This window comes from Moesziomyces antarcticus (genome assembly GCF_000747765.1).
Source record: "Moesziomyces antarcticus DNA, scaffold: scaffold_v10004, strain JCM 10317, whole genome shotgun sequence".
NCBI lineage: Eukaryota > Fungi > Basidiomycota > Ustilaginomycetes > Ustilaginales > Ustilaginaceae > Moesziomyces > Moesziomyces antarcticus.
The window spans coordinates 512952-536625 of record NW_014639006.1 but is presented as its reverse complement, the minus strand read 5'-3'; the positions used below and the strand labels follow the sequence as shown (position 1 = coordinate 536625).

Below are 23674 nucleotides of genomic sequence, written 5' to 3'. Positions count from 1 at the left end.
CTTGCCCGAAAAGAACCTCACTAACCACCTTTTGTTGATGTCTTGGCAGTGACTACGAGGAGGAAGACGACGATGAAGTTGCCGGTGGCGAAGAGGATGACGATGAAGAGGACGCACAAGAGTAAGTCAAACCCCCCATCCCTCACTTCCACTGCACTCCAAACTCACACCATTATTTTGTGGGCTGTTTTAGCGATGACGAGGAGGAAGCCGGTGACGACGATGAGGAGGACGAGGAAGAGGAAGAGGAGGAGGATGACGCGCAAACCGGCAACAAGAGGAAAGCGGACGACGACGACGACGCAAACGACGACGACTCCAAAGCCCCAAAGACCGACGAATAAACTCTTCCCCTCTGTGACTGTCCTATCCCTCCCCACAATGCTACATTTTTCATCCCCAAATCCCGACTTTGCTCCTGAGTCGATGAACCTCACACCGCCCCAACAAGGACATGATTCGAGCACTCCCTCGAAGACGGTGCGCTCTCGCCAGCCCTATACGATACATCGAAAAAAAAAGCTGAATGTGTTCTTGATACAGAGGTGAGCACAGGCCGATCCAACCAGAAAAGCCTGTAAGCTCTGTGCACCGAACCTGCCGCCAAGAACCCCGCAGCAAGCCCCGCTGCCGCCAAATCAACTGAATCGTCCCATAGCGTAGCATCCCAGCTAAGCCATTGCTCCATCAGCATCAACCAACACCACCACCACCACCACATGCAAGCACGCCCAGCATCGACAGCCGAGTTGGCGCGCCAAATGAGTGCGACCTCATCCGGCGTGCACTTCCAGTCGACGCATTTCTGCAGCAGTCACACCGATTTCAGCTTTGTACACCCACACACAGCAACCCGATTTGAGCATGTGAGAACCGACCGCTTGAAAGCAAACTGATAAGAACAACGAATGTGTGCATGAGGGGTATAGCCGAAAAAGGGAAGAAGCGTATAACAAGCCAAGCGAATGAAGAAGAATCGAAAAGAGATACTGTCCGGTGGGAGTGGAGGGAGTGGATATGCATGGTACTGGGGGATGTAGGATGGCTAGGTTCGGAAGTGGTGCGCCTGCGCGAACGCCGGAGCCATCTCGGGCACCATCGGCTTGGCCGGCAGATGCGTCGTCGACATCTGCGGGCTCTCGGGCGGCGTGTGCACCGCACTCGACGTGTGCGAATGGAATCCGGGGCTGGGCGGCGCGAGCATCGGCATCGACGGCATGTACGGCAACCCCATGCCCATACCCATCCCCATGGGCGGCTGCGCAAAGTACGGCATGGGCACCTGCAGCGCCGCAGGGTTGAACATCATGGAGCCCGATGGGCCCATGCTTCCCGTCGCGCCGGGCCACATGCCCATGCCCATGGGCGGCATGGGCGGCGACATGGGCACGCCCGCCATCGATGGCGAAGTTGGCATGCCCATGCTCGGGCCCCACGTGGCCATGGGCGAGCCGAGCACGCTGCCGCTCGTGCTGAGCATCGAGTCGCGGTGCGAGTTGCGGCCCTGTCCACCGCGCGAGCGCATCGACTGGAAGCGCGCCTGGTCCGGCAGCTCGGCGAGCCACTCGGCTGGCGCTTCGCTGCGGCGTCGGCTGGGCCGTGAGACGCGCTGATCCGCCGCACCCACGGTGGCATAGGCGGGCGCATCCGAACGCGCGCGAACACGCCCGTCGACGCGAATCTCGGACGCCGTCTGGCGGTGGGTGCGCGGCGATGGGTTGAGCGGCGACTGCTGCCGCGGCTGCGGAGGAAGCGACATGCGCACGGAGCCGGTGGGCGTAGTGGGGTCCGTTTCCGCTGAGCGCTCGAGCTTGGGACGTGCCATGCCGCCATGCTCCGAGGGGGCAGTAGAGAGGTGGATGAGCGGAGGCCTTGCGATGCTAATCCTTTGGCTCTGGCGGATGCTTGCGGGCACGCGCGCGACACCGTTCATCTCGGTGGGGCTGGCGGCCGCCTCCTTGGGGTCCGACTCGATCGAGTGGCTGCGCTGGCTGTGTGCGCCCGAGACGAGCGTCATCTGCGAGCGATTGGTGTTCGTCTCCTGCTGCAGCGACTCGGGCTTGAGGATGCTTGCGGCCGGGCTGGGCTCTTCGGCTGCGATGGTCTCGCTCGGAGCTGCGGTCGAAGCGGGCTTGGGCGGCTCGGGTACAAAGTCGATGTGACGACCGAGCAGGCGTGCGAGCTGCTGCGAGTTGTTGGTGCGGCCGTCGTACTTGGGCCGAGCGTTGATGAGCTGCTTGCAGGCGTGCATAATCTCGTCGTCCTTCCAGATGGTCCAGCCGATGGCTACGCGGCGTGTGATGCCCTTCCAGTAGGGGCTCGAGGTGGTGTGGAGGGCCGAGACGAGCTTGCCGCCTTCGAGCGTGATGTCAAAGATGGTGGGCTCGGCCTTGAGGTTGGAGGGAGGGTCTATCTTGAGCGCCCAGTGGTCGGTCTCGAGGCCACGGTTGCGCATGGCAGCCTTGAGGCCGTCGGAATCGATGCCGACCAGGTCGAGCGGAACATCCTTGGCGTCCACGGGGGTGGAGACGAGCCAGACGCGCCTGGCTTCCGGGTGCGGTACGGGGTTGACCTCTTCCACGACGGCGGCGTTCTTCGACATGCACGATCCCATGTTGACCGAGTATGCGAAGGGGGATTGAATGGACCTTGTGGGTGTTTATGAGAGCCTGTGGGATGTACGCTGGGACCGCCGTTGCTGGAGTGGGGGTGCGGACAGAAGGCAGGATTACGACTGAGACAGACGGGCCATGGCGGTGAGCAGGAAGAGCGAGGTTGCGATCTACTTGTGTTGTCGCTAGAGGAGGGGAGCGAGCACTTCTTCCAAATGGTGGATGTGGAGGGATGCTCGAAGGGTGTTGATGAAGGATGGAGTCGAGCTAGGGCGCAACGAGCGATGACGGAGAGGGATGATCGGCACTCTGCGATGGTGGCAGTGGAGCAAGAAACCAAGCAGTGAGCGATGGGCTGAGCAGGAGGAGGAGGAGGAGGAGGAGGGGGGAGGGGGAGGAGGATGTGAGGGAGGGAATCTGGCTCGAGGCCAATGACTGGAGTCGAAAGCGGCGTCGGTCTGCTACGCCGCCACGGCTCCTCCGACCGAATTCGGGCACTCTCTTAACACAGTCACAGAGGCGTTTGCAGAGGCGCTTCGCAGAGGCTTGACAGGCTCAAGTGGGATGGGATGCGGGCGTGGTTGGTGGGCTCTGGTGGATTGCAGCGAGCGGGCGGCGGCTGTGGGACAATCCGACCGACCAAGGGACGGACGGGCCGAAGGTATTTGCATGCAGCAAAGCCAAAGCCAAAGCGAGCCACAAGCAGAGCGGAAAGCGGAACGCGTGGGTGGGCGAGGCAGGCGGTGCCTTGGCCTGGCCCTGTCGAGATTAAGCGAGGCGCAGGCCAGACAGAGAGAGCATGCGCTGCTGCACCCGCGCGCGCGCGTGTTCCCGCACCTCGCCGCCCAAACCCACCCTTCGACCTGCAACTGAGCCGGCCTCGTGCTCCACCCAAACTTGAACTCGGATGARCTCAGCTCAGCTCATCTCGACGCCTCGCTCATCTCGGCCTTTCGCCCAGCAAAAGCAAAGCAAAGCATCTCGCCACAGATTCAGCGCCACTGTCGGACGGGCCGAGATGCTTGGCCTCGCTTCCATCCTAGCCTCGTCGCGATTTTGACAGCCGAGCAGAAAAACACAACAGTCCCCAAGTCTTGCTCATCGGCGCTTTCCGATGCAGACGAGCGCGCGCTTTCTCACCGACTCGACCGCTCTGCTTTGTTGCATCACCCTCCAGTCTCTCACGTAGCGTGGGTGAGAGTAAGAGTGAGATCTTGAGCCAAAAGGGCAACTTCGACACTTCCGTGGGAGAGAGGCGGCATTGCTGCACAACCGCGCGGTTCCATGGAGTTTGAAAATGGCCGACGATTCGCGGAAAACACAGGCTCTTTGCTGCTACGACCTGTCAAAGTGCTGCTGCCACACCAAGAGGGAGAGAGGGACTGACGAGGTGCAAGGTGAGCGCATTCTTGTCGCAGTCGCAGGCGGGCCTGGCCCTGGCTCGCCGCCGCCGCCACCATTGTCTTGGCCGACGCTCGCTTGTCCATGCAGATCCGCGAAGTCAGCTCCAAAAGTGCCGCTGCACAATGTCGAAGGTGCGTCTGGTGATGGGCGGGAGAGAAAATCCGGTCGTCGGAGCTCAGAACGCGCAGGACGCGCTTCCAAGATCTGGGCGCCAGAGCAGCACTCTATCAAACACGTTGCCGGTCTGTCTCTCGGCAAGACGACGTGGAGTGTCTCACCCTTGATCATCGGCGGCTGTCTGAGCGACGCTCGAGATCCACAGTATGCGGGCCAATCACGTATGATGGGGACCCTTTCTACCACTGCGCACGTTTGTGGTGGATTGCCTCGACACCGTCCTTAGCTCAACGAGCGCAGCAGAGAGAGAAGTGTGACTGCTTGAGCTGCCGCGACAGACGCGATGCACATGCAGCCGCACGCACATGTGCTGTTTGGAAAAAGACGAACGTGCCCGACTGCATGCAAATATCACACCATGCGCGGGCAATGCTCTCTGCCAACAGCACTCAGTAAGCACAGACTTCACGAGCAGAGAGAGGAAGATTCCTTCTGCTGACGATGAGCACATCTAGACTCTACTCTGTGCCGCTGCGATCCTGACCAAGCTCTGCGCCGACGATCAGGAAGCGGAGTGTAGCCGACAGGGCAGCCTCTTGGATTTTTCGAGATTCCGATCCGGGTTGCATTTTTTCTTGGATGGCACGGGAAGGGGTCCGTGTCGCCACTGCAACTCCACACAACTCCACGCTCTCTCCGCAAAGTCACAAAACAAGTGGAGCCACGAGCGACTTAGGCCCGCTTTTGGATTTTCGAACGGTCTCGGCTCGAACGCGCGCGCCCGCCCAGCTGAGCTCAACCACACTCGCTGCGTGGATCTCACCGCAAACAGCATCCATCCGGCTCGCATGCCTTGCCTTGGCAATGTCGGAAGTATTCCGCTTTTTGCTCGCCTGCGCTGGACTGGGCGCGTGCCTCTTCAGAGAAGTGCTGGTGCACAATGACGACGTTGCACATCCCCACCGGTTCCCCCGCTGTCGTGGTCAGGTGGAAGTGGACCCTTGGGCTGCCATCCGTAGCTTCGTTGAGACATCGCCTCTGGCTCTTTGAGACATGAGGCTTCGCCCCACCGGCACGCTAAGCTCGCTGTACTGCACTGTCGAAAGCCAGTACAGTGCAGGGCACCGCAGAAACAGCGTCTCTTCCACTTCCGTCCAATGCGCCATCTCCCATTGTTGCAGCCTTTCAAGCTGGAGGCTCACGAAGGCTCTCACAGTCGACAGTACAATCGTGTCAGATTGACTGGCATTAAACACTGCGGCGCTTCGAACTCGGCGTCGATCTGTTTGCAGCTACTTGCGACCCTTCTTGGCTCGCGATGAGGACGACGACGGCTTGCCGTTGACCTTGGAGATATCCTGTGCCGAGAGCTTGAGCATGCCGCCCTGGAACTTGCCGATGCCCACGCCGATACCGCGTTGGCGTTTGCGCGTCTCCTTCTTGAGGCCCATCTCGGTGGCGGTGGCCTGGTTGGCGTAGGCCTGCTTGAGCGAAGGGTGCCACGTTCCCAGCTCCTTGGCCTTCTCGCGCTCCTTGTCGCGACGGTCTCCTGCAGCCTTGCGCATCCCCTGTCGAATCGCCGCGGGTGCCTTGGCGAGCTGCTGACGCTTGAGCTCGTTCTCGCCCCATCCTCGACCGACCGCCTGGCCCTTTCGCTGGGCTTCAGTGGCAGACAGCTCCATGATGCGCGCAATCGTGTCGTTGGACGACAGATTCGACTTGCCCTTGGACGTCGTCCCCGTCCCCGGCGCAAACAGGGTGGTGGAGAGCAGCTCGGACAAGAGTCGATCGTTGGCCACCAGCTGCTTCTCTTCCTCCTCCTCGGCCGTGGTCGGCTTGGTCGCAGATGTCAGGTCCTCGCTCGCGATCTTCTCGGTCTTGGACGACATGAACGCCTTCCAGCCCTTCTTGGCTTCCTTCAGCTCGTCGCCATCCGGCCGACTCTCGCCGCCGAACACCACCGTCTCTACTGCGCGAGACTTGGGCAGCTTCTTGGCACTCTTCTTGGGGCCTGTCCCTGCTGCAGCTCCTTCAGCATTTGTCTTCGGCGATGGCTTGGCTGAGCCAAACAGGCGATCCATCTCGTCCTGCTCGCGCGCGGGTATTGTCTCTTCCGCGTCCTTGTCTGCGTCAGCCTGCTCAGCTGCGAGACGCTTGCGCTTCTTGCTCGAGAGCTTCTTTTTGCTTGTTGCAGCATCGTCGACTTCTGACGAGGTAGATGTGCTGGCCAGGGGCAATTCGAATGACGAAAGGAAAGCATTGCCAAATGCCTCGAGCTGCGCGAGCTGGTCAGCCCGTTCGTCAGAACCCATCTCCTGCGCGGACGGCTCCTTGGCCTTGCCCTTGCCAAGTGCTTTCGTAGTCTTGGTCTTGCTTGCCTTCATTGCTGGCTGTGCAGCCCCGGTGGCTGTATGAGGACGCACGACAGGTCGCGAAGGTGTCGAAGAACGAGTGGAAGAAAAAGCGTCATGCTGTTGTGGCCGAAGCGAAATTTCGCCAGCCAGGGTTTTCCGGGTTCCGAGGACAGGAAAACTGCCGTCTGCTGTGGAGTTTCGCTGCCGCATTTCTTCCCGCTTTCTTCGCGCAGAGGAAACATCCACTCAGCATCGGCCTTCTAGCCTTTTTTTTCTCGCGTGAGCAGAGCCAGGCTTTGCTGCTGCTGTGCACAAATCAGCGCACCTCCACCCGACCCTCCCTCGCCAGCACCGCAACCGCAACCGCAACCACCACCATCATCGATCCTACATCTGGCTCGGACTACCTCAGCCGCTCCGACTAGAATGAGCGTCCGTTCCGCCAAGGGCATGGCTTCCGCCAGCGTGCGCTTGTCCAGGCCTCTCTCCACCACATCCAACGCAGCCTCGCTCTCCAAACGTTTGCGCAGCCATTGGCGATCGGCCACCTCTTCCAACACCGCAGCAGCATCGCCAGCTCAAACCGAATCATCGTCGGCATCGTCTCCATCTGGCTCATCCACTCCGTCTTCCCAGCCTTCTACAGCATCAGCGAGCTCTGCGAAAGCACCGCCACGTAAGGCGGCATTCCGAGCTCTGCGATACGCTTCCAACTCGACGCGCGCCAATGCACCTCGCAAATTCGTCGCGAGCTATGACAAAGGCAAGGCCAAAGAGCAGGGCGGTGCACAGTCTGCCGCCGACCACTCGGCGTCCATGCTCAAGGAGCTCAATGCGCTCGACGACCTGCTCGACTCGCTCCAGAGCAAGGCCTTCGCCATCTCGCAAAGGCTCAAAGCGCTCGAGCTCTCTCGACCGTCCAGCAAAGACCAGATGGAGGAGGCGTGGGGTCCAGATCGTCTTGCTCCGCCAAACCTTGAGTCGACGTGGTCGGCAGGCCCAGCGGGCTCCGACACATCGTCGAAACCGAGCGACAAGAAGGCGGGTGAGCCAACGACGCGGCTGGTGCTCGGCGACAGTCTGCTGGCCGAGTCGAGCCTGCGATGGCGCGATAGCAAGGGCAAGACCGTCGAAGGTGTGACATATAGTGGTCCGTTTGCCGACGAGATCAGACGCTACACCGAGTCGATCACCGGCTGCGTCACCGCCAACAACGTGCCGGTAGACAAGGTGGCGCCGCTGCGAGAGATGGAGGTGGCCAAACTGGCGCATGGTCTCGATCGCGTGCTCTTCAATCCGGGCGTCTACTGGCTGCGCGACCCGCGCTCGGGCATCTACAACTTCGACCCTCGCATCAAGGACATTCTGGACGTGGATCTGTTCGACTATGCAGCGCTGCCGCCCTACATCACCTCGAGCAAAGACCCCGAGCTGGCCAAGCTCACCAAGCAGCACGCCAAAAAGTACTGCGGCAGCACCAGCTCCATGACGTCGCTGCTGAGCCAGTGCTACTTTCTCATCTCGGGCTGGCGCAATCCGGACACCTCTGGATTTTCCGCGCCCTTTGCCGGGCTTCCGAGCGGCTTTAGCGTGGGCGCCAAGCTGCCGGCATCCATCCTGCTCAACTACAAGGATGGCTTCTACGCCATCGATGCCGACAAGGCGTCGGCGGGCGAGGCGGAGAACAACAACTATGTGCTCACCTCGCTCGGCAAGAGCATGGAAAAGATGCTCACCGCCACGCCGGACGAGTATGCAAAGTACCAGCGCATCAACTCGTGGAAATTGAGCGAGGAGGAGAGGACCAAGCCCGAGGCGTACCACTATGCGTGTACGGGCAACATGATGATGCGATCCCAGCTGGATTGCCACGACGAGCGACTGCCGCACAAGACGTTCGACCTCAAGACACGCGCGTCCATCGGCATCCGCAACGACCGCGCCAACTACGTCGAGGGATCGGGCTACCAAATCCGCCGCGCCCAGGGGCTGCTCGAGTCGTTTGAGCGCGAGTACTTTGACATGGTGCGCGCGGCGTTTTTGAAGTACAACTTCCAGGTGCGCATCGGCCACATGGACGGCATCTTTGTCGCCTACCACACCACCTCGACCATCTTTGGCTTCCAGTACATCTCGGTCGACGAGATGAACGAGCGCCTCTTTGGAAGTCAGGACATGGCGGACCAGGCGTTCAAGCTGAGTCTCGGCATGATGGAGGCTGTGCTGGATGCGGCTACCAGCATGTTCCCGGAGAAGACGCTCAAGATCACCATCGAGGCCAAGGACAAGTCGGACACAGGCATGGTGGTGTATGTCGAACCGGCCGACCAAGATACTGCCACGGAATCCAACGCCGCCCATCAAGCATCCGCTGAGGAAGGTGCCAAGGCGGGCGGCGGGGGTAAAAGCATCGTACAGCTCGACATCACCGTGGATCGGTACTTGGACGGTGGGCTCGTGTTGGGACCCGTCGACTTTTCCTTCCTCCCCGGACGTCGGATCGACCCCATGAATGAGGACGAGATTGAGCGTCGACTGCGACAGTCTCTTCCCCCTGTTCGATGGGAGGTTGACTACCGCATTTCGCCGCGTTCCGACCTCACCGAGGCCAAGATCCGCGCGAACCTTCAGGCTGTTCGCGACCGACAGGCGAGTCTGGGTTCTTTGATCCTGCCGAATGTCGAGGCGCTCAACGAGCGCGAGCAGTACCGCACCACGGAGCTGTCCAAGAATCCGGAGGCGCTGCGGAGGTTCTTGGAAGAACGTGCGTCGGGCGTGGCGGCGGGTATGCCACTTGCGCCGGGTCAACACTCGGCCGAAGCTACATCCGCCGAGGCTGCACCGCAAGATGCCTTGGTGGCGGCAGATAAGAGCCCGCGTAGGAAGCAGGCCGAAACTCGGTTCATCCGCATGCGCAACATCCGCACCCTGCGTCTGCGCGAACTCGCCAAACTAGGCGCCAAGGACGCCACCCTCCAAAAGTCCACCGACAAACACATTCTCTACCAACCACAATCCTAGATGCCACATCATACACCCGCACCTCGCAATCTCCATAGCCTTGCATTCATCGCACAGAAATCCTGGTCGCAAGCACCAACAGCCACTCTAGATCGACGGAAATGCACGTGTTTGTATTGTTTTCCCCTCGTCTCTGCGCGACGCAGCGCCTTGAGAACGAAAGGGGGGTTTGTATGAGTTACAAAATCCCCTCTGTGTGCTCGAACTTCGAACACAGACGGGAGGAGATTTGGGTGGGGGAAAAAGGGGGGGTCGGAGCGCATAGCGAAAGGCGCTTTTTTGGGTCTGGTCAAATCAAAAGGGGTGGGGAGGAGGGGAGGAGAGAAGGATGAATGCACAATATGCTAGGGACGATGCAGACAGCCCGAGAGGTTCCGACACGAGAAATGTGTGGTGTGGATGCGAGAAAGAGGGAAGAGATGCAAAGATCTTGGCCTGAAAAAAAGACGTGCCTGGACGGATTGCAGGGTGCCGAGGTAGAAACCGCGGAGGAAAGACGAGTGGGACGGCGACGATCGACCAGACCCAAGAGCCAGTCGCCATCCTTCGTCAATCATTGAGGTGTCGACCTAGAACCGCTGCATTCCATGCTGAACCTTTGCCGGGGGTATGAGAGGCGCATGCAGCCCGCCCAATTTAGAACTTGAGGGCGTGGGGCTTCTCGCCCTTGGAGAGGGAGAAGGTGGCGGCAAGGTACTTGGCCATGGTGGGGCCAGCCTTCTTGACGGCAGCGATGACGGCCTTGTCGAGCGACTTCTGGTCGGCGACCTTGGACTCGGGGTGAGCCTGCTTGTTGGCGGGGTCGGCGAAGAAGGCGGCCTCGGGCTTGGTCTTGGCGGCCTTGTCCTTCTTGAAGTAGGCGTCGTTGATCTTGTCGTCGACCTTGACGTCCGAGATGTCGATCTTGGTCGAGGTGGCGATCACGTAGGCCTGGTTGACGCGGCGGATGGGGACACCGTTCACCTTGAAGGGGCCGGTGACGAGCAGCAGACCGGAGTCGAGCTGCTTGAGGAACACGACGCGCTTGCCGCGGAAGCGACCGGCGAGGAGGATGAGGACGGAACCGGGGGTGATGTTGGACTTGAGCTTGGTGGGCTTGTTGACCTTGCGGCTGGCCTTGGGCTTGGCAGCGTCAACCGAGGGGTAGAAGCGGGGGGCCTTCTGGGTGGGGACGAGGCGCTTGCCGCCGTTCTTGGCGCCCTTGACGGGGACCTCCTTGTGGGCGGGGGTCTCCTCCTCCTTCTTAGCGGCGCCCTTGCGCTGCTGGAACTTGTAGCCGCCCTTCTTCTGGTAGGCCTTGGTGCGGCCGAGGCGAGCCACGTTAGGGGCGATCTGGCTGTTTCGGGCCATTTTGTCGGAATGTATGCTGGTGGTGGTTGGAAAGGAAGCAAAGGAAGGGAATGGACGTGTCAGATGCGGCTGGCTCTATATTTCAATCTTGGCTGCGGGCACTCGCGACTCCATCCCATCGTATGCAGGCCGGACGAAAGCGAAAAGTTGGCCGTGACTGCGAAACAGTGACCGTGCGAATCTGTTGGCCAGGTCGAGACTGCCGTCGGTGTGGTGATTCTCGGATGCGGCTATATCTGCGGACTCTGTGCTGATTCGCAGAGGGCGTGATGCAAGTATCTCCATGTCCGCCATTGCAATCCCATCTCGCTTGACTGCATCCTAAAGAGCAGAGCATACCGTCTCCAATGTCATATGCGTTATGCTGAGTGTGCTGCATCCATCCTGCGAAAGTGGAGCTCCAGCCTGTCCGCCACCACTAGTCTGCTGCTCGATGATGATGGTCCACGACGCCTGCTGGTTGTCCTGCTGCTGATCGCACATGCTCTGCTACTGCCGACGTGTGCTGATGCTATCATCCAACGATCAAGGTGGGTCCTCGTCGTCACCGATATGAACAATGCCGCGAGTCGTGATGGGATCCGAATGCGTATGCGAGAGTGCGTGCGTGCGTGCGATGGCTTACTGGTGTGTCGGATGCGTCGATGATGTCGAATGGGATGGAGATGCGAGAGTGTGTGCCCGTCACTATCGACTTACCTTTTCTTGATGGCTTGGAGAAAGGAAACAGAGACGAAGGAGCCGGCACGAATGTCAAGGTGCGGCTCGCTGCGCTGGGCTCGGCGGATCGGCTCGGTGGCTCTCGCAATCGATTTGGCTGTGTGGGCGCAGCTGCGTGCGTGCGGTTCCAACTCTGCCCACCACCGCCGCCGCTAAGCTGTGGAGTTGGCAGGCCCACCAACCTTGGCCGAATCTGACGGCCTGCCGACAACTGCCTGGCTGAGAGAGAGAGATAGACACGTGACTAATATTGCGCACTGCAGAAAGCTCGGCCGAGGTCACAAAAAAATACCAAATTCGATCTGCATCGATCGGCACAGAAAATTTGCAGCTCCCATCGGGTGAAGATAAAATCTGTATAATTCCGCCAAATCTCACATCTTGACATGGCGCGTGCGTGCACAGAAGACCTCAGCGGTGCTGCAAGCGAGACGGCTTCCATGCATGAATTCGAGCGAAGCCAGGCGCAGAACGACGTGCATGGGAATGGTGTGCTTCGCCGCCGATGTTGGGCAGCAGCCGAGTTCGGTCCGAGCAGGACCTCCGCCATGCCCGACAGCCTCAGAAGTCCGACGCTCGCTCGCCAAGTTGAACAGCGCGCAGAAGCAGGGCCGTTATCAGCCATCCTGATCAGCATCTGGGATCTTTGCCCGTCAATCGTTGCGATCTCCGACTTTTGCACCGGGGGCGAGCCACCCAAAGGCCGTACTTCTTGCCGCTCACACGGCTGTACCGCAGTGTGTCCACTGGGACAGACGCACAGAAGATGGCCTCCGGCCGCACACTTTGAAATTGAGCCACTCTCCTGGCACCGCCGCCATTTTCCGAGGTCGTGCCGTTGCTGCCGTTGCTGCTCTTCTGAGTTAGGCGCCGCAGTCACAGATCCCCACCGACATTGCCGAGGTGAAGCCAAAACGTGGGAACGTCTGCCTCTTGGCCGACATGCGGATCTTTCCGCTGCTGCAGCCCACCCGTGAGACGAGACTCGCTGGCCCCACCGATGGCAGCTCCGTCCCCAGCGACGAACTGAATCATCCTAGCCGACAACTTTCGGCTCTGCCACCCTGAGAAAGCCGTGATGGATGCACTTGATTGACGGGTGGGGCCAAATGTGACTCGACGTGGCCGCTGAGGGTTGCGACTTGGGACTGCCGAGCAGATGCGCGCAGATGCAACGCTGACCGAGCTTCATCGGCAAAGGGTGGCAACGGGTCTTGACTCTTGCGCGCGTCTGTTGAATGGCAGGCTGTCCTCTTGCGCGCACGGACATGCTGCCATTCAGGCAGCCAAAGCATGGGTCGGCTTCGATCTCTCTGCGAAGAAGAGGTGGACCGTGCTCTGCCCCAACAGTCGGCTGCCTTTCGCCGGCATCGCAGCATCGCAGCATCGAGCATCGAGCAGAGCCTCCGACGCTTCACAGGCGCCCCTGTCTGGCAGCTCGGTCTGCCAGAAATGCCAGAGCCGCACCGAGCATAGCCACTCTCTCTGCCGCACTTTCTGGCTGGTCGCAGCTGGCCAAGCATCCCTTATAAACGCGGCTGCTACTACCTCCTTCGCTCTTGCTGAGGTATTGACTCCAACATCAACAGCTACTCATCCAGCATGACGCCTCCTACTGCCTCGTTCACGCACCCCTCCGCACCGGCTTCGGTGGACACCAAGCCTAGCAAGGGCACATTTGACCTGGCTTCCAAGCGCGCACTGCAGCATGTAGCCATCGCCGCCGGCGCTGAGCCTATCGAGGACTTCTCGGGCCACTACCGTTTCGCCGAGATCAAGGAGTCGCACACTTCGCGCGCCATGACCTCGCGCTACATGACCGACATGATGGACGCAGCCGTCTCGGACGTGGTCATCATCGGAGCTGGCTCCGCCGGTCTCACCTGCGCCTATACTCTCGCCAAGCAACGCCCTGATCTGCGTATTACCATTCTCGAAGCCTCCGTCGCTCCCGGAGGTGGCGCATGGCTGGGTGGACAGTTGATGAGCGCAATGGTCATCCGTAAGCCTGCGCACAATCTGCTCGTCGAGATCGGCGTGCCGTTCGACGACGAGGGTGCGTACGTGGTCGTCAAGCACGCCGCACTGTTTACGAGCACGCTCATGAGCAAGCTGCTGGCTATGGAGAATGTGAAGCTCTTCAATGCGACGTGCTGCGAGGACCTCATCATCAAGAAGGACGCACAGGGCACGCAGCGCGTCAACGGCGTCGTGACCAACTGGACGCTGGTGACTATGGCTCATGGTCTGCAGTCCTGCATGGACCCCCAGAGTAAGTTCAGCATGCAAGGAATTTGGTTGTGAAGAGAGGCTGACAGACGACGCGTCGCTAGCCATCACTGCTCCCGTGGTTATCGGCGCCTGTGGTCACGATGGCCCCTTTGGCGCATTCAGCGTGAAGCGTCTCAGCTCGGCTGGCCTCATCAAGCTAGGCGACATGCGTCCCATGGACATGAACAAGTCCGAAGGTCAGTCACCATCCCCAAACCCCAATCCCCATTCGACAAAGCCTCAATGCTCACGTTTGCCGTTATTTTTTTTCTCTTCTTTTTCGGCACCGCATTTTTTTTGGGTTGGGGGAGACAGGTCTCATTGTCAACAACACGCGCGAGGTGTTCCCCGGCCTCATCGTGAGCGGCATGGAGCTATCGGAGCACGACGGCCATCCGCGCATGGGCGCCTCGTTCGGCGGCATGATCGGCTCCGGCCAGAAAGCCGCCTACGAAGCCATCACCCTCTTTGACTCGCTCAACGTGCTCGATGGCGAAGTCATCTCCACCAAGCATTAAACCCTAGCTCGCCGATCAATTCCCAAGGCTTTGACTCGCACACTCTCTTCCGCCATGCTTCCGCAATGAAATGCTTGTGGGTTTTGAAGTGCATCCTATGTGCATGCCTAGCCTCCGCGCGAGCGCACGATGAAGGCTTCGAGGTACTTTTTAAACGGCTTGGCCTCTAGCGTCTTGAGGTTCTGAGCAAAGTCAGCCGCCATCTCGGGAGGACAATGGATGCCCGGAAAGTAGACCTGCGTGAGGTACTCGACCGCCTCGTCACCCCTCTTTGCGTAGATCGTCTTGGCGAGCGTGGCGATTTCGCCGAGCACGATCTGCGCCTGCGCATCGCGCAAGTCAAACGTGTCCTTGGTGGGCGCCTCAAAGATGAGCCCGATCAGCGTCTCGTAGATAAACCGCTCGAATCCAGGCAACCCTGCCGCAGCTCCGTTGGCCGCACCACTCGACCCACCCCAAGCCGCCACGAGCCTGTGCAGGATGCTAAACGCCGTGCGCTGACACGCCGCATCCGAATTGGTCGAGTAGAACACAACGCTCTGCAGCAGCGTTTCCAGCTGAGCCGCATTCTTGTCCGACACAAACACCCCCTCCATGCCCGACTGCACCATGCTCGACAGCAGGTTCATGTACGCCTTTTGGAGCTCCGACTTGTGCACCGCATCGTCGGTGCCCATGACGCTCTGGTTGAGGAAGAAAAAGATGCGCTCCACCAGCATCAGGAACAGCTGGTCCACAATCGGCTTGACGTCGTCCTTGTACTTGTTGACCACGAGCGACAGAAAGTTGACAAAGTCCACCAGCTCCTGCGACGTCACCTCGCTCAGCAGCGCATCGATCAGCCCGGGAATGTACGGCAGCACCGCCTTGCCGCACGTCGAGACCATCCTTGCAAACGCACCGCGCGCCGCCTCCCGGACCACCGCAAAGCTGTTCATCGCACCGATGCTCAGCAGCACCTGCTCGGTGATCGCCTTGAACACGCCCACCCACTGCGGCTCGGGCTGCGCGCTGTTCGGATTGACGTCCGGGAAGCCCTTGGACAAGCTGCTGAGCGCCAGCATGAGATGGTGCACCTGCAGCACCGACGTCAGATCCTGCGCATTGCGCTGGAATGCCTGCACCGCCTGACGCATCTGCTCGCTCAGCGGCTCCGAAATCGCCTTGAGCAGCACGAGCTGCTCCTGGGGCGCCGTGTTGAGCAGCGAGATCAGGATGCCGCTCGTCTCCAACAGATACAGCTGGCTGTCAAAGTAGCCTGCATGGCCCGTCGCCTTCTCCAACGGATCCTCGTCGGGCGCCACTTCCGGCAGCTCGGCACGCACCACCAGCAAGTCCTGCAGCCCCTGCAGCAGCCTCTGCACGTAGTCGAGCGGCACGGCCGCCACGGCACGCAGGTCGCGCACAAAGCGGTAGAGCAGATAGTTGACGCGCTTGCGCACACCCAGCTTCTCGTGATGCACGCCGCGCCAGTCCAGGAACGCCGGCAGCGCATCCGAGACGCACGCGCTGCGCGCCGCAAAGAAGTTCGAGTAGCGCACGAGGCACTCGAAGAACTGCAGCTGCACCGCCGGGTGCGGGAAGCTCGACACGTTGGACTGCACCAGCTTCTGCACCATCTCGCCCAGATCGCTGAGCGGCAAGGCTGCCAGCGCCTCGTTGCCCAACTTGGGCGCGCGGCCCTTGGAACCCGCCTCGGGGCTCTGGACAAACATGGCTGGCGAGAGGCCGACCTTGGGCGCGGCGATGGCGGTCGTCATGACGTCGCCGTAAAAGGTGATGACGTAGAGCGCGAGTTCGATCTGCTGCCACGAGAGCTGTGCGCCCGTGCCTGCCGCACTCGCCTCGAACGAGGCAAAGGTGGACAGCACGAGCTGCGCGACGCTGGTCGAGAACAGCTTGTCGTCGATGGCGGCGATCGCACCCACGATGGTCTGGAGGTTGCGGCGCATGTCGAGGAACTTTGCATCGTCCTCGTCCTCCTCTTCGTCGTCGTCGTCGGCCGCGCCAAAGCTGCTGGCGGGCCACTCTGCGTCGTCGTCGAACTTCATCTTCTGCAGCGCGACGCCGATGAGGCTGGAGAGGAACTCGGCGCGCGGGCCGGTGAGTTCTGCACCGCGCCTTCGCGCCTTCTTGTACATGGCGAGGATCATGTTGACGCCCGAGAACATCTGTTCGGAGGCATCGTCGTACTCGTCCGACAGGAAGGCGAGCACGAGCGGGAGCACCGAGTTGAGCAGCGCCTCCGCCGCGAGCTTGGTGGCCTCCTCGGCGGCACTCTCCTCGAGGATCTTGGACATCTCGAGCACGAGTCCGTTGGTGAGCCGCGCGAGGTGCTCGCGGAACTCGATGTTGGAGTCGCTTCGGTCGCTCTGGCCGTTCTGAGCCGCCTGGCCGGTGCGCGTCTGCGACTCGAGCGGCGTGATGACGTGGGGCAGGTTGAGCGCCTGAGCCAGGCTGAGCTTGTCGGCGGGCTTCATGCCCTTGCTGACGATGCCGTGCAAGGCGTCTGCGGCGGCGGTGCGCAGTTTTGGGATGGGATGATGTAGGACGTTGAAGAGCAGAGAGACGGTCTGGTTGGACACGACGAGGTTGATGTCGATCCACGAGACGTAGTCCTCGACGATCTTGGTGGCGGCGGCGGTGAGATCGACGGCGCCTGCAAAGGACAAGCTGCGGACGCCGGCGGCGGTGGAGGGATCCGAGGCGTGCTCGCCGAGGTTGACGCGGTTGAAGCCTTCCTCGACGACACGCCAGACGGACTCTGCGATGTTGGCGGCATGGTTGGCACGGATCTCGTCCCGGATGACGGCGTCGCGCTGGAGACGCTCCTTGGATCGAACGGCACGCAGCGTGACGTCGGAGCCGAGCGTGACGGAGAGGTCGTGGAGCACTCTGAGCACGAGGTCGGTGGTGAGCGGGTTGAGCGGGATGTGCGAGGACGAAGCTTGGGAGGGCGATGCGGTGGGGTGTGCGCGGATCATGGACAAGAGCGTCGGGAGGAGCGTGTAAGGTGGTGGCAGGTTGTAGGTCTGGAGCAGCAGCACGGCGAGCACCTGTGCAAACTTGTTTTTGATGTAAGGAACGGCACCGTCGCCGTTGCCCGAGACATACTCGTTCTGGATGTACTCGATGGCGGACTGTTGGAGCGAGGCTACGGCGGCGGCGGGGTCGGAAGACAAGCTGATGCGGTTTTCGAGAAAGTCGTCGACGAGCATGAGGCCGAACATGCGTGCATTCTGGCTGTACTTTGGCGCATTGTCGGCGGCGTTGCGTGCGGACCAGACGCTCCAGCCGACGCTCCAGCTCTCGTGGGTGATGGTTTTGAGATGCTCGAGGAACTGGAGCGCCTGGGAGGTGACGTCGGGGCCTGCACGGGCGAGCGGGTTGGAGGCGATGTCGACCGCCTGGATGAGCTGCTCCTCCATGGCGGCGACGTATGAGCACCGAGACCAAGACTGCTCGGGTGTTCGAATCGATCAGGCGCGTTGGCGAGCTATGCAGACATGTGAGCGTGAGCTGGTGCGAGCGATGTGGCGGTACAGTATGTGATTAAAGCGATGCGCGAGAAGAGCCGGTCGATGCTGTCTGTCTGTTGATGCAGAGTGAAAGGAACGATGCGAAGGAGCGAATGCCGGAGACAATGCGATAAAGAGGTGTGAGAGGTTGGCGGGTGTAGGTGTGTGTGTCGAGATGGTTGGTTGGTGTTGGTGTGGAAGACGGCGTTGGGTCGACTGAGCCTGTAGGCCGTCGTGTGTCCACGTCCACGTCCACACGCACCACCACCGGCCAAAAGCGAAGGCTCAACCAACGCTGTGATCACAGCCCGCAAGAATTTTGGCTTCTTTTTTTTTTTTTCTTTCGCCACGAGATCAACAGAAGAGCTCCACACTCGCCCAGAGCCGTGCGAGAGCGACGCGCCCAGGAAGGCCATGTTAGGCCTGCAATGACCCTTTCCTGCTGTCGCCAGCTGTCAGGCTTCGCCGGAGGCCCTTCTCATCCTTCTTACAAGAGCCCCGTGTCGCTCTCCCCTATGCAGCTCAGAGACGGTAATGTACAGTACTGTACTGTGTATGAGATCGTTTGCAAAGTTGTACAAGCTGAAAGAATCACCGTCGTGCTAGTATCCCCCACCGTCTACTTTGAGCACGATTCATCTCTTCGAGTGCATAGACATCGTCGGCCGCGTTCCAGTCGCCGTACTTTCCGTGATTGCCCGTCTTGTGGAGGACCACGATATACCCTAGGCCCGATCTCCCCGTGTGTCTTTCGTTCGTAATCCGGCGGTCCGGCTCGAGCTTGTTGCGTTCCGTGAGCGCCGTCTTGCGCATGATGGTGATCATCCAGCCCAGGTTGGCCACAAACAGCACCACCAGGCTGATCTGCAGAATCAGCAGGTCGCTCGCAAAGAGCCAGATCGTAGTGCGCGGCCTCGTGTCGGTATAGATCAGCGGATACGTCGCCCGGAATCGGCCCCGACCGCACAGCGACCTGTACAGGCTGTAGTCGTCTCCATCGCCCAGGCATGCGTCGTCGCGCACAAACTTGCCGACGTCCAGCATCGCATCAGCCGCCAGCGAAAACGCAGCGATCTGCAGCAGGCCCACCACAATGAACGCCGCATAGTCCCACCAGAACATGTAAGCGTAGATCGGCAACACCATCCACCCTACCAGCAAAGACGACGAACGTTTCGTCGAAGTGCGAGGTGTAGCCATCGAGTCAACAGGTCCGAGAGAAAGATCCGGCGCAGGTCGATCCGAGGAAAACAAGCTTGCTACCGCTTCCTCAGTATGCTCGCTTCCGCTATCCATGGCGATCACTTCGATATCGTCGTTTCCCTGTCCGTCTGTGCGAGCGTCTCCGACTCGAGAAGGTGGTCTCGATGCATACGCGGGCGGAGCCGAGTCACCATCGCCCATTTGCGCGACGCCGGTCAGCACAGACGGAGTCCTGGCACCGCGGCGTACGCTTCTGCTGTCGACGCTCGCACGCCGTGCAACAGTGCGGCGTTCATAAGCCGGCGGCATTGTCGAAGGCTTTGATATCGTCGAAGTCGCGTCCGTTTCACCGACCTCATGGATTGCCATCAGTGTGTCGCTCGTCCATCGATTGTCATCCCGATCGACGTGTGCCGACTGCGCGCGACGATTGCCCTTGCTGGGCCTCGGCTTGCGTCCTACCTTCTCGTCGACATCATTCTGGCTATCCTGAACTGCCTCTGCGCTCGCGCCGGAACCTCGTCTAGAACGCCTGACCCTGCGTGCGGCCACCGACAGATTGTAGCTTACGCAAATCATGGTGAGCGTCGCAAAGAAAGCTGGCACCACCGCGATGGCGCTGAAGAAGTACTTGAAGCCGTCGTTCATCTTGGCGGTTTGTGCGTTGATCGAGACGGTCGAAGGCGATGGCATGGCCGAGACGGAGACGATCGTACCACCAACTAGCGCCGACATGGACGACTGGACGTACTCGATCTTGATCAGCGAAAGCGACGACGACGGTGCCGGAGTTGCCGTTGTAGCAGAAGAAGGGACGCCGCCGACTTGTCGAGCCTGCAGAGACACAGGAGCCAATGTGGCTGATGCCGCTCTCGGAGCTACTTGGGTGCGTGAAGGGCCCGAGTACGACGGTGAGGACGCCTGGGCCTGCTCGATAGTTTCGCGCGCAGCGAGGCCTGCAGAAGGCGACGCTGTAGCTGCAGCTGATGGTAGCGATGATGTTGACTGCGGCGGAAGATACGTGTAGTACTTGACATAGTAGGTCGGAACGCTCACATCGTCGTACCTGTCGGTGGTTGCGCGATAACCTCGAACGGTCGGCGGATACGGCGTGGTCGAGTACAGCGAAAAGACGAGCTTTGCCTGTCCGTCGGAGGCGATCGATGTGCAGTCGTAGCCGACCCTTGTGCCTCTGTCCCAATCGTACGGTGTGCACGTGGCAGATTCGACGCTGTCATCACGGCCAGATGAGATGGCTGGCACAGCAGTTGCCGCCGCATCTCTGTTCCAAGCGAAAATGACACCTGGAAGCGGCTGGACGTCAAAGGTCTGATCGAAGTTCGACGGCGGTCGCTGTGCGTAGATGATCGTAATCACGGCCGAGGCCATCAAGAGCAGGTAGAAGAAGTAGTAGAAGAACAGGTTGACCGCGGTCTCTTTCGGTGCGGAAGTGATGTGACGGCTGACTGCCATGGTGTTGATTTGAGGCTCGGGGTCCACGACGGGACCTCCTGTTCGAGCTGGGTTGACATGCACCGTGAGGTCGCGACGGCGACTTCGTCCGAAGAGTCCTCCCGGCATCTCGAGATGCAAGAAGCCCTGGCGAGACGGCGCTCCTGCAGTATAATTCGAAGTCCTGCCTGGTCGGTGGATCGAAATGCTTTGTCGATGCGAGGAAGATCGAGTATCGAAGGAGGCCTCGCAGGTTTCGAGTTTGTACGGAGCAGGGACAGGCCCGTGGATCGACGGTGCCTCAGTAGGGCCGTCTATATAGGCGAACGACGTCCGTCTCGGAGTGCCGCAAGAATAGCCGATGTCACGGTGGCATGGCGTTGGCTGTTGCAGCTCTCGTCCCTTTGTTCCTGTCGTCTCGCCTATGTCGACGTGGGCAGGAAAGCTGCGGAAGAGCAAGGAGCAGAGGTGTGGCGGTGGTCGGGTTCGGGTGATCCAGGGCAGAGCGATTGGTGGAGGTCAAGCTCTCGGTTGGAGCGCAAGCGAGTTGACCGACCATAGAGTCCCAGCCGCGGTGGCACAGCAAAGCCAAATGTCAGTAGTCCGTAAAGCCGCGGCATCGGCGGCTCGGCTGGTCGAGCCAAAGGGGAGCTCGCAAGATGTCGAGAAAGGCAAGGGCTGAGTGGTGCGAGGCGGCAAAGTCAAAGCCGCGGAACGGGAGCGGGAGGCGAGCACCGCGAGAGACACCGGCGACAGCGAGATTACACCGCGCCCAGACTGCGGTGTAACCCCATCATCACAGTCGAGATGCTTTTTCGACTGTGATAACGAATGTGAATGGGAGAGGCAGGCGAGGTCGAGCGCATGAATCGGCGGGGCAAAAGCGATGCAACCGTTGGACGGGCTTGCAGCTATGGGACAGGACATGGTTCCAATGTCACAGACTGCCCATGCGCACGTGTGTGTACAAAGGCCCGGCGGAGAGTAGGACGGACAAGGGCGGATTCGCTGCCAATTCGATGCCACGGCGGCCGCTTGGCACTCTGTGCATTTTGAGTTGTGCAGCGTCGGGTGCGACTCGCGAGCGAAGCGAAAGCACGCGAAGACGCCTCGCCCACGCTGATGTCGTCACCCACGCCAGCCTATTTCGCCAAGTTGAGCTGGGACGGGTGATGACAAGGCTCGAATGCTACGAATGGACAGGGTCTGCTTGGCACGGCAAAGTTGTGCGCAGGAGCACACGTGCACAGTGGCGCTTGGCCGGCAAGACACGCAGAATCAGGTACACCAACGACAACTCTGTTCGACCAGGGTCCTACAGCGTTCTGGAAGCGTTCCCCTTGCCCGCTTCGATGCTCGAGTCGCTCCATTCATGGTCTCTGTGCACGACCCCATCATATGAGCTGATGTGCAGTCAGGACCGACCTCGAATCGAGCGCAATTGCAAGCACTGTTTCGCTCACAGACCACGTCGGACGAGCCGAAACCAACTGATACGAGGTCTAGCCGGCTCGACAGTCTGGGCAGGCTCCAACTCAGCCAGCCAACAGCGCTTGAGACTAGACTCGAGTCAAACCTTACAAGCTCCGAGAAGGCCTTCGGAGGTTCCGCCTAGCTTTGGCCACGAGTGGACCAGCAAGAAAGGCCGGACGCTGGTGAGGATGCCATGGGCGACCCGATTTGGCTTTGGACCGAGCCAATCGAATCCGATCGACGCACGATCGCACAATGGGCGCGCGGTGCCGCTCGGCCAGACGGGTTCTTTTTCTGGGGTCGACAGCTCAGGGTCCGCGTCGATCGATCCACGAGCATCGGGTAGACGAGTCTAGAATCCAACTTGGCGCGGTCCCTCCACTTGGACCGAGTCTTGCAGCGCCGGACTGACTCGACCCATGCAGCCGTCCATGCACGCACAAATGATGATGACGACGAACGGCAGGTGCGACATTGTGCTTGGCTTCGATGGATGGATGAGCGACCGAGGCCGGCTGCTCGGCGAAGCGCTGGATGGAAAAAGGCTGTGCGGTGCGAATGCGGAAAAAGGGGGCAGGGGCCAAGCCACACTCTGGCATCGGATGTGGACTCTGGCTGAGCTGCAATTGGCGATCCCTGGCTTTGACGCAGGCGCCCATCTTATCGTCATCCCGAAGCGAAGCACAGCCCAGCAGCGGGGTGCAGGATCCAGGCCGGATGGCGAGCCAAATTGAAATAACTTACGGCGAGTGCGCGTTGAAGCCAGGGAGACCACCTGACTGCTTTGCAGGGGCCAAGCGACGCGGGGGCGCGCTGCAGCTGGTGACTCCACTTGGCGGGTGTCGCAGTGGGGCGTGCGCGCACGGGCGCGGAGGGACGCGCATGCACGCGCATGCAGCCGGCATCTCGCGCGTCCACTCGCCCGGTGCCTCTCCACCGTCACCCGCCACCCGAACTCGCATCTCCAGCACGCGTCGTCCGGTGAGATAGCCAGGCAGATAGCCAGCCATAGCGCCCACCTGATCAAGCAATTTGGCTCGGCACTTCCGATTCATCGTCTAAGCTCGAGTTACAATAGGAGAGTCGATTGACTCAAGCTTCTCCGCCGCCGACCGGGGCATCAGTCGGCGTTGAACGGGCGAGAGACGAGGGGCGAACCAAGGCTCGATCGAGCCGCTTCGGAGCCTCGGCATGCATCAATCCGCACGATCTCGCTCATCCTTCCAGAAGCGGGGAGACAGGCGGCTCGCCTCAAGCGAGACACGGCGGAGAGGCAGTCCCTCGACCAAAGGCTTGGCTGCGAGTGCACCGCCGATGACTGGCATCCGAACGTCCGCTCACCTCGAGACGAGACGCTTAGTGTGCTGAGACAGCGTTGCGACGAAGCGGCGAGAGTGCCATGTTGCGATGCCGCGATGTTGCGATGTTGGGAGGCGACGTACCTTGTTGGATCACGCGAATCGGCTCTGCGACTGCGTGCGATACGAGAGCGGGTGCCAGGCGGTCGCAGCAGCACCAGAATCGTTGGGGCAAAGCTCGAGGAGGCCAAGCCAAGCCGAGCCCGACAAGGCGACGCGAAAGGGGGCCGCCCCCCTTGAGATCTCGACGCGCTGCTGAGCTACGGGCGGTGCTGAGCAGGAAGGGGGGCGCGCGCGGCCAAG

At 60.6% G+C, this 23674-nt stretch overlaps 9 protein-coding genes across 9 annotated transcripts in view; 4 read left to right on the top strand and 5 right to left on the bottom strand.

Moving 5' to 3' along the window:
- The window catches only part of PAN0_004d2319 (uncharacterized protein), a gene marked incomplete at both ends in the record, with an annotated part of 721 nt that extends 377 nt beyond the window's left edge, over nt 1-344 (top strand). Inside the window, 2 exons of the mRNA XM_014802264.1 lie at nt 50-121; nt 194-344. Coding sequence (XP_014657750.1) covers nt 50-121; nt 194-344 — 223 coding nt within the window. The remainder of the gene's footprint in view (nt 1-49; nt 122-193) is intronic.
- A 701-nt stretch (nt 345-1045) lies between these two features.
- On the bottom strand, nt 1046-2614 carry PAN0_004c2318 (uncharacterized protein; the record flags this gene model as incomplete). Its single annotated transcript, XM_014802263.1, has 1 exon — nt 1046-2614. One exon carries the CDS (start codon nt 2612-2614, stop codon nt 1046-1048), a length of 1569 nt encoding a protein of 522 aa, XP_014657749.1.
- Nucleotides 2615-5425: 2811 nt separating this feature from the next.
- On the bottom strand, nt 5426-6517 carry PAN0_004c2317 (uncharacterized protein; the record flags this gene model as incomplete). Its single annotated transcript, XM_014802262.1, has 1 exon — nt 5426-6517. The coding sequence occupies one exon, from the start codon at nt 6515-6517 to the stop codon at nt 5426-5428; it is 1092 nt and encodes a 363-aa protein (XP_014657748.1).
- A 396-nt stretch (nt 6518-6913) lies between these two features.
- PAN0_004d2316 (uncharacterized protein) lies at nt 6914-9508 on the top strand (the record flags this gene model as incomplete). Its single annotated transcript, XM_014802261.1, has 1 exon — nt 6914-9508. The coding sequence occupies one exon, from the start codon at nt 6914-6916 to the stop codon at nt 9506-9508; it is 2595 nt and encodes an 864-aa protein (XP_014657747.1).
- Nucleotides 9509-10144: 636 nt separating this feature from the next.
- Nucleotides 10145-10858, bottom strand: PAN0_004c2315 (60S ribosomal protein L6; the record flags this gene model as incomplete). Its single annotated transcript, XM_014802260.1, has 1 exon — nt 10145-10858. One exon carries the CDS (start codon nt 10856-10858, stop codon nt 10145-10147), a length of 714 nt encoding a protein of 237 aa, XP_014657746.1.
- A 1106-nt stretch (nt 10859-11964) lies between these two features.
- On the top strand, nt 11965-12646 carry PAN0_004d2314 (uncharacterized protein; the record flags this gene model as incomplete). The annotated part of the gene is made up of 2 exons (XM_014802259.1): nt 11965-12315; nt 12446-12646. The coding sequence occupies 2 exons, from the start codon at nt 11965-11967 to the stop codon at nt 12644-12646; spliced, it is 552 nt and encodes a 183-aa protein (XP_014657745.1).
- A 534-nt stretch (nt 12647-13180) lies between these two features.
- PAN0_004d2313 (thi4-domain-containing protein) lies at nt 13181-14367 on the top strand (the record flags this gene model as incomplete). Its single annotated transcript, XM_014802258.1, has 3 exons — nt 13181-13850; nt 13912-14046; nt 14165-14367. The coding sequence occupies 3 exons, from the start codon at nt 13181-13183 to the stop codon at nt 14365-14367; spliced, it is 1008 nt and encodes a 335-aa protein (XP_014657744.1).
- Nucleotides 14368-14474: 107 nt separating this feature from the next.
- On the bottom strand, nt 14475-17795 carry PAN0_004c2312 (ARM repeat-containing protein; the record flags this gene model as incomplete). The annotated part of the gene is made up of 1 exon (XM_014802257.1): nt 14475-17795. The coding sequence occupies one exon, from the start codon at nt 17793-17795 to the stop codon at nt 14475-14477; it is 3321 nt and encodes a 1106-aa protein (XP_014657743.1).
- Nucleotides 17796-17919: 124 nt separating this feature from the next.
- Nucleotides 17920-23068, bottom strand: PAN0_004c2311 (uncharacterized protein; the record flags this gene model as incomplete). The annotated part of the gene is made up of 6 exons (XM_014802256.1): nt 17920-18107; nt 18509-20985; nt 21097-21359; nt 21499-21682; nt 22455-22649; nt 22758-23068. 6 exons carry the CDS (start codon nt 23066-23068, stop codon nt 17920-17922), a joined length of 3618 nt encoding a protein of 1205 aa, XP_014657742.1.
- Between the last annotated feature and the right edge of the window lie 606 nt (nt 23069-23674).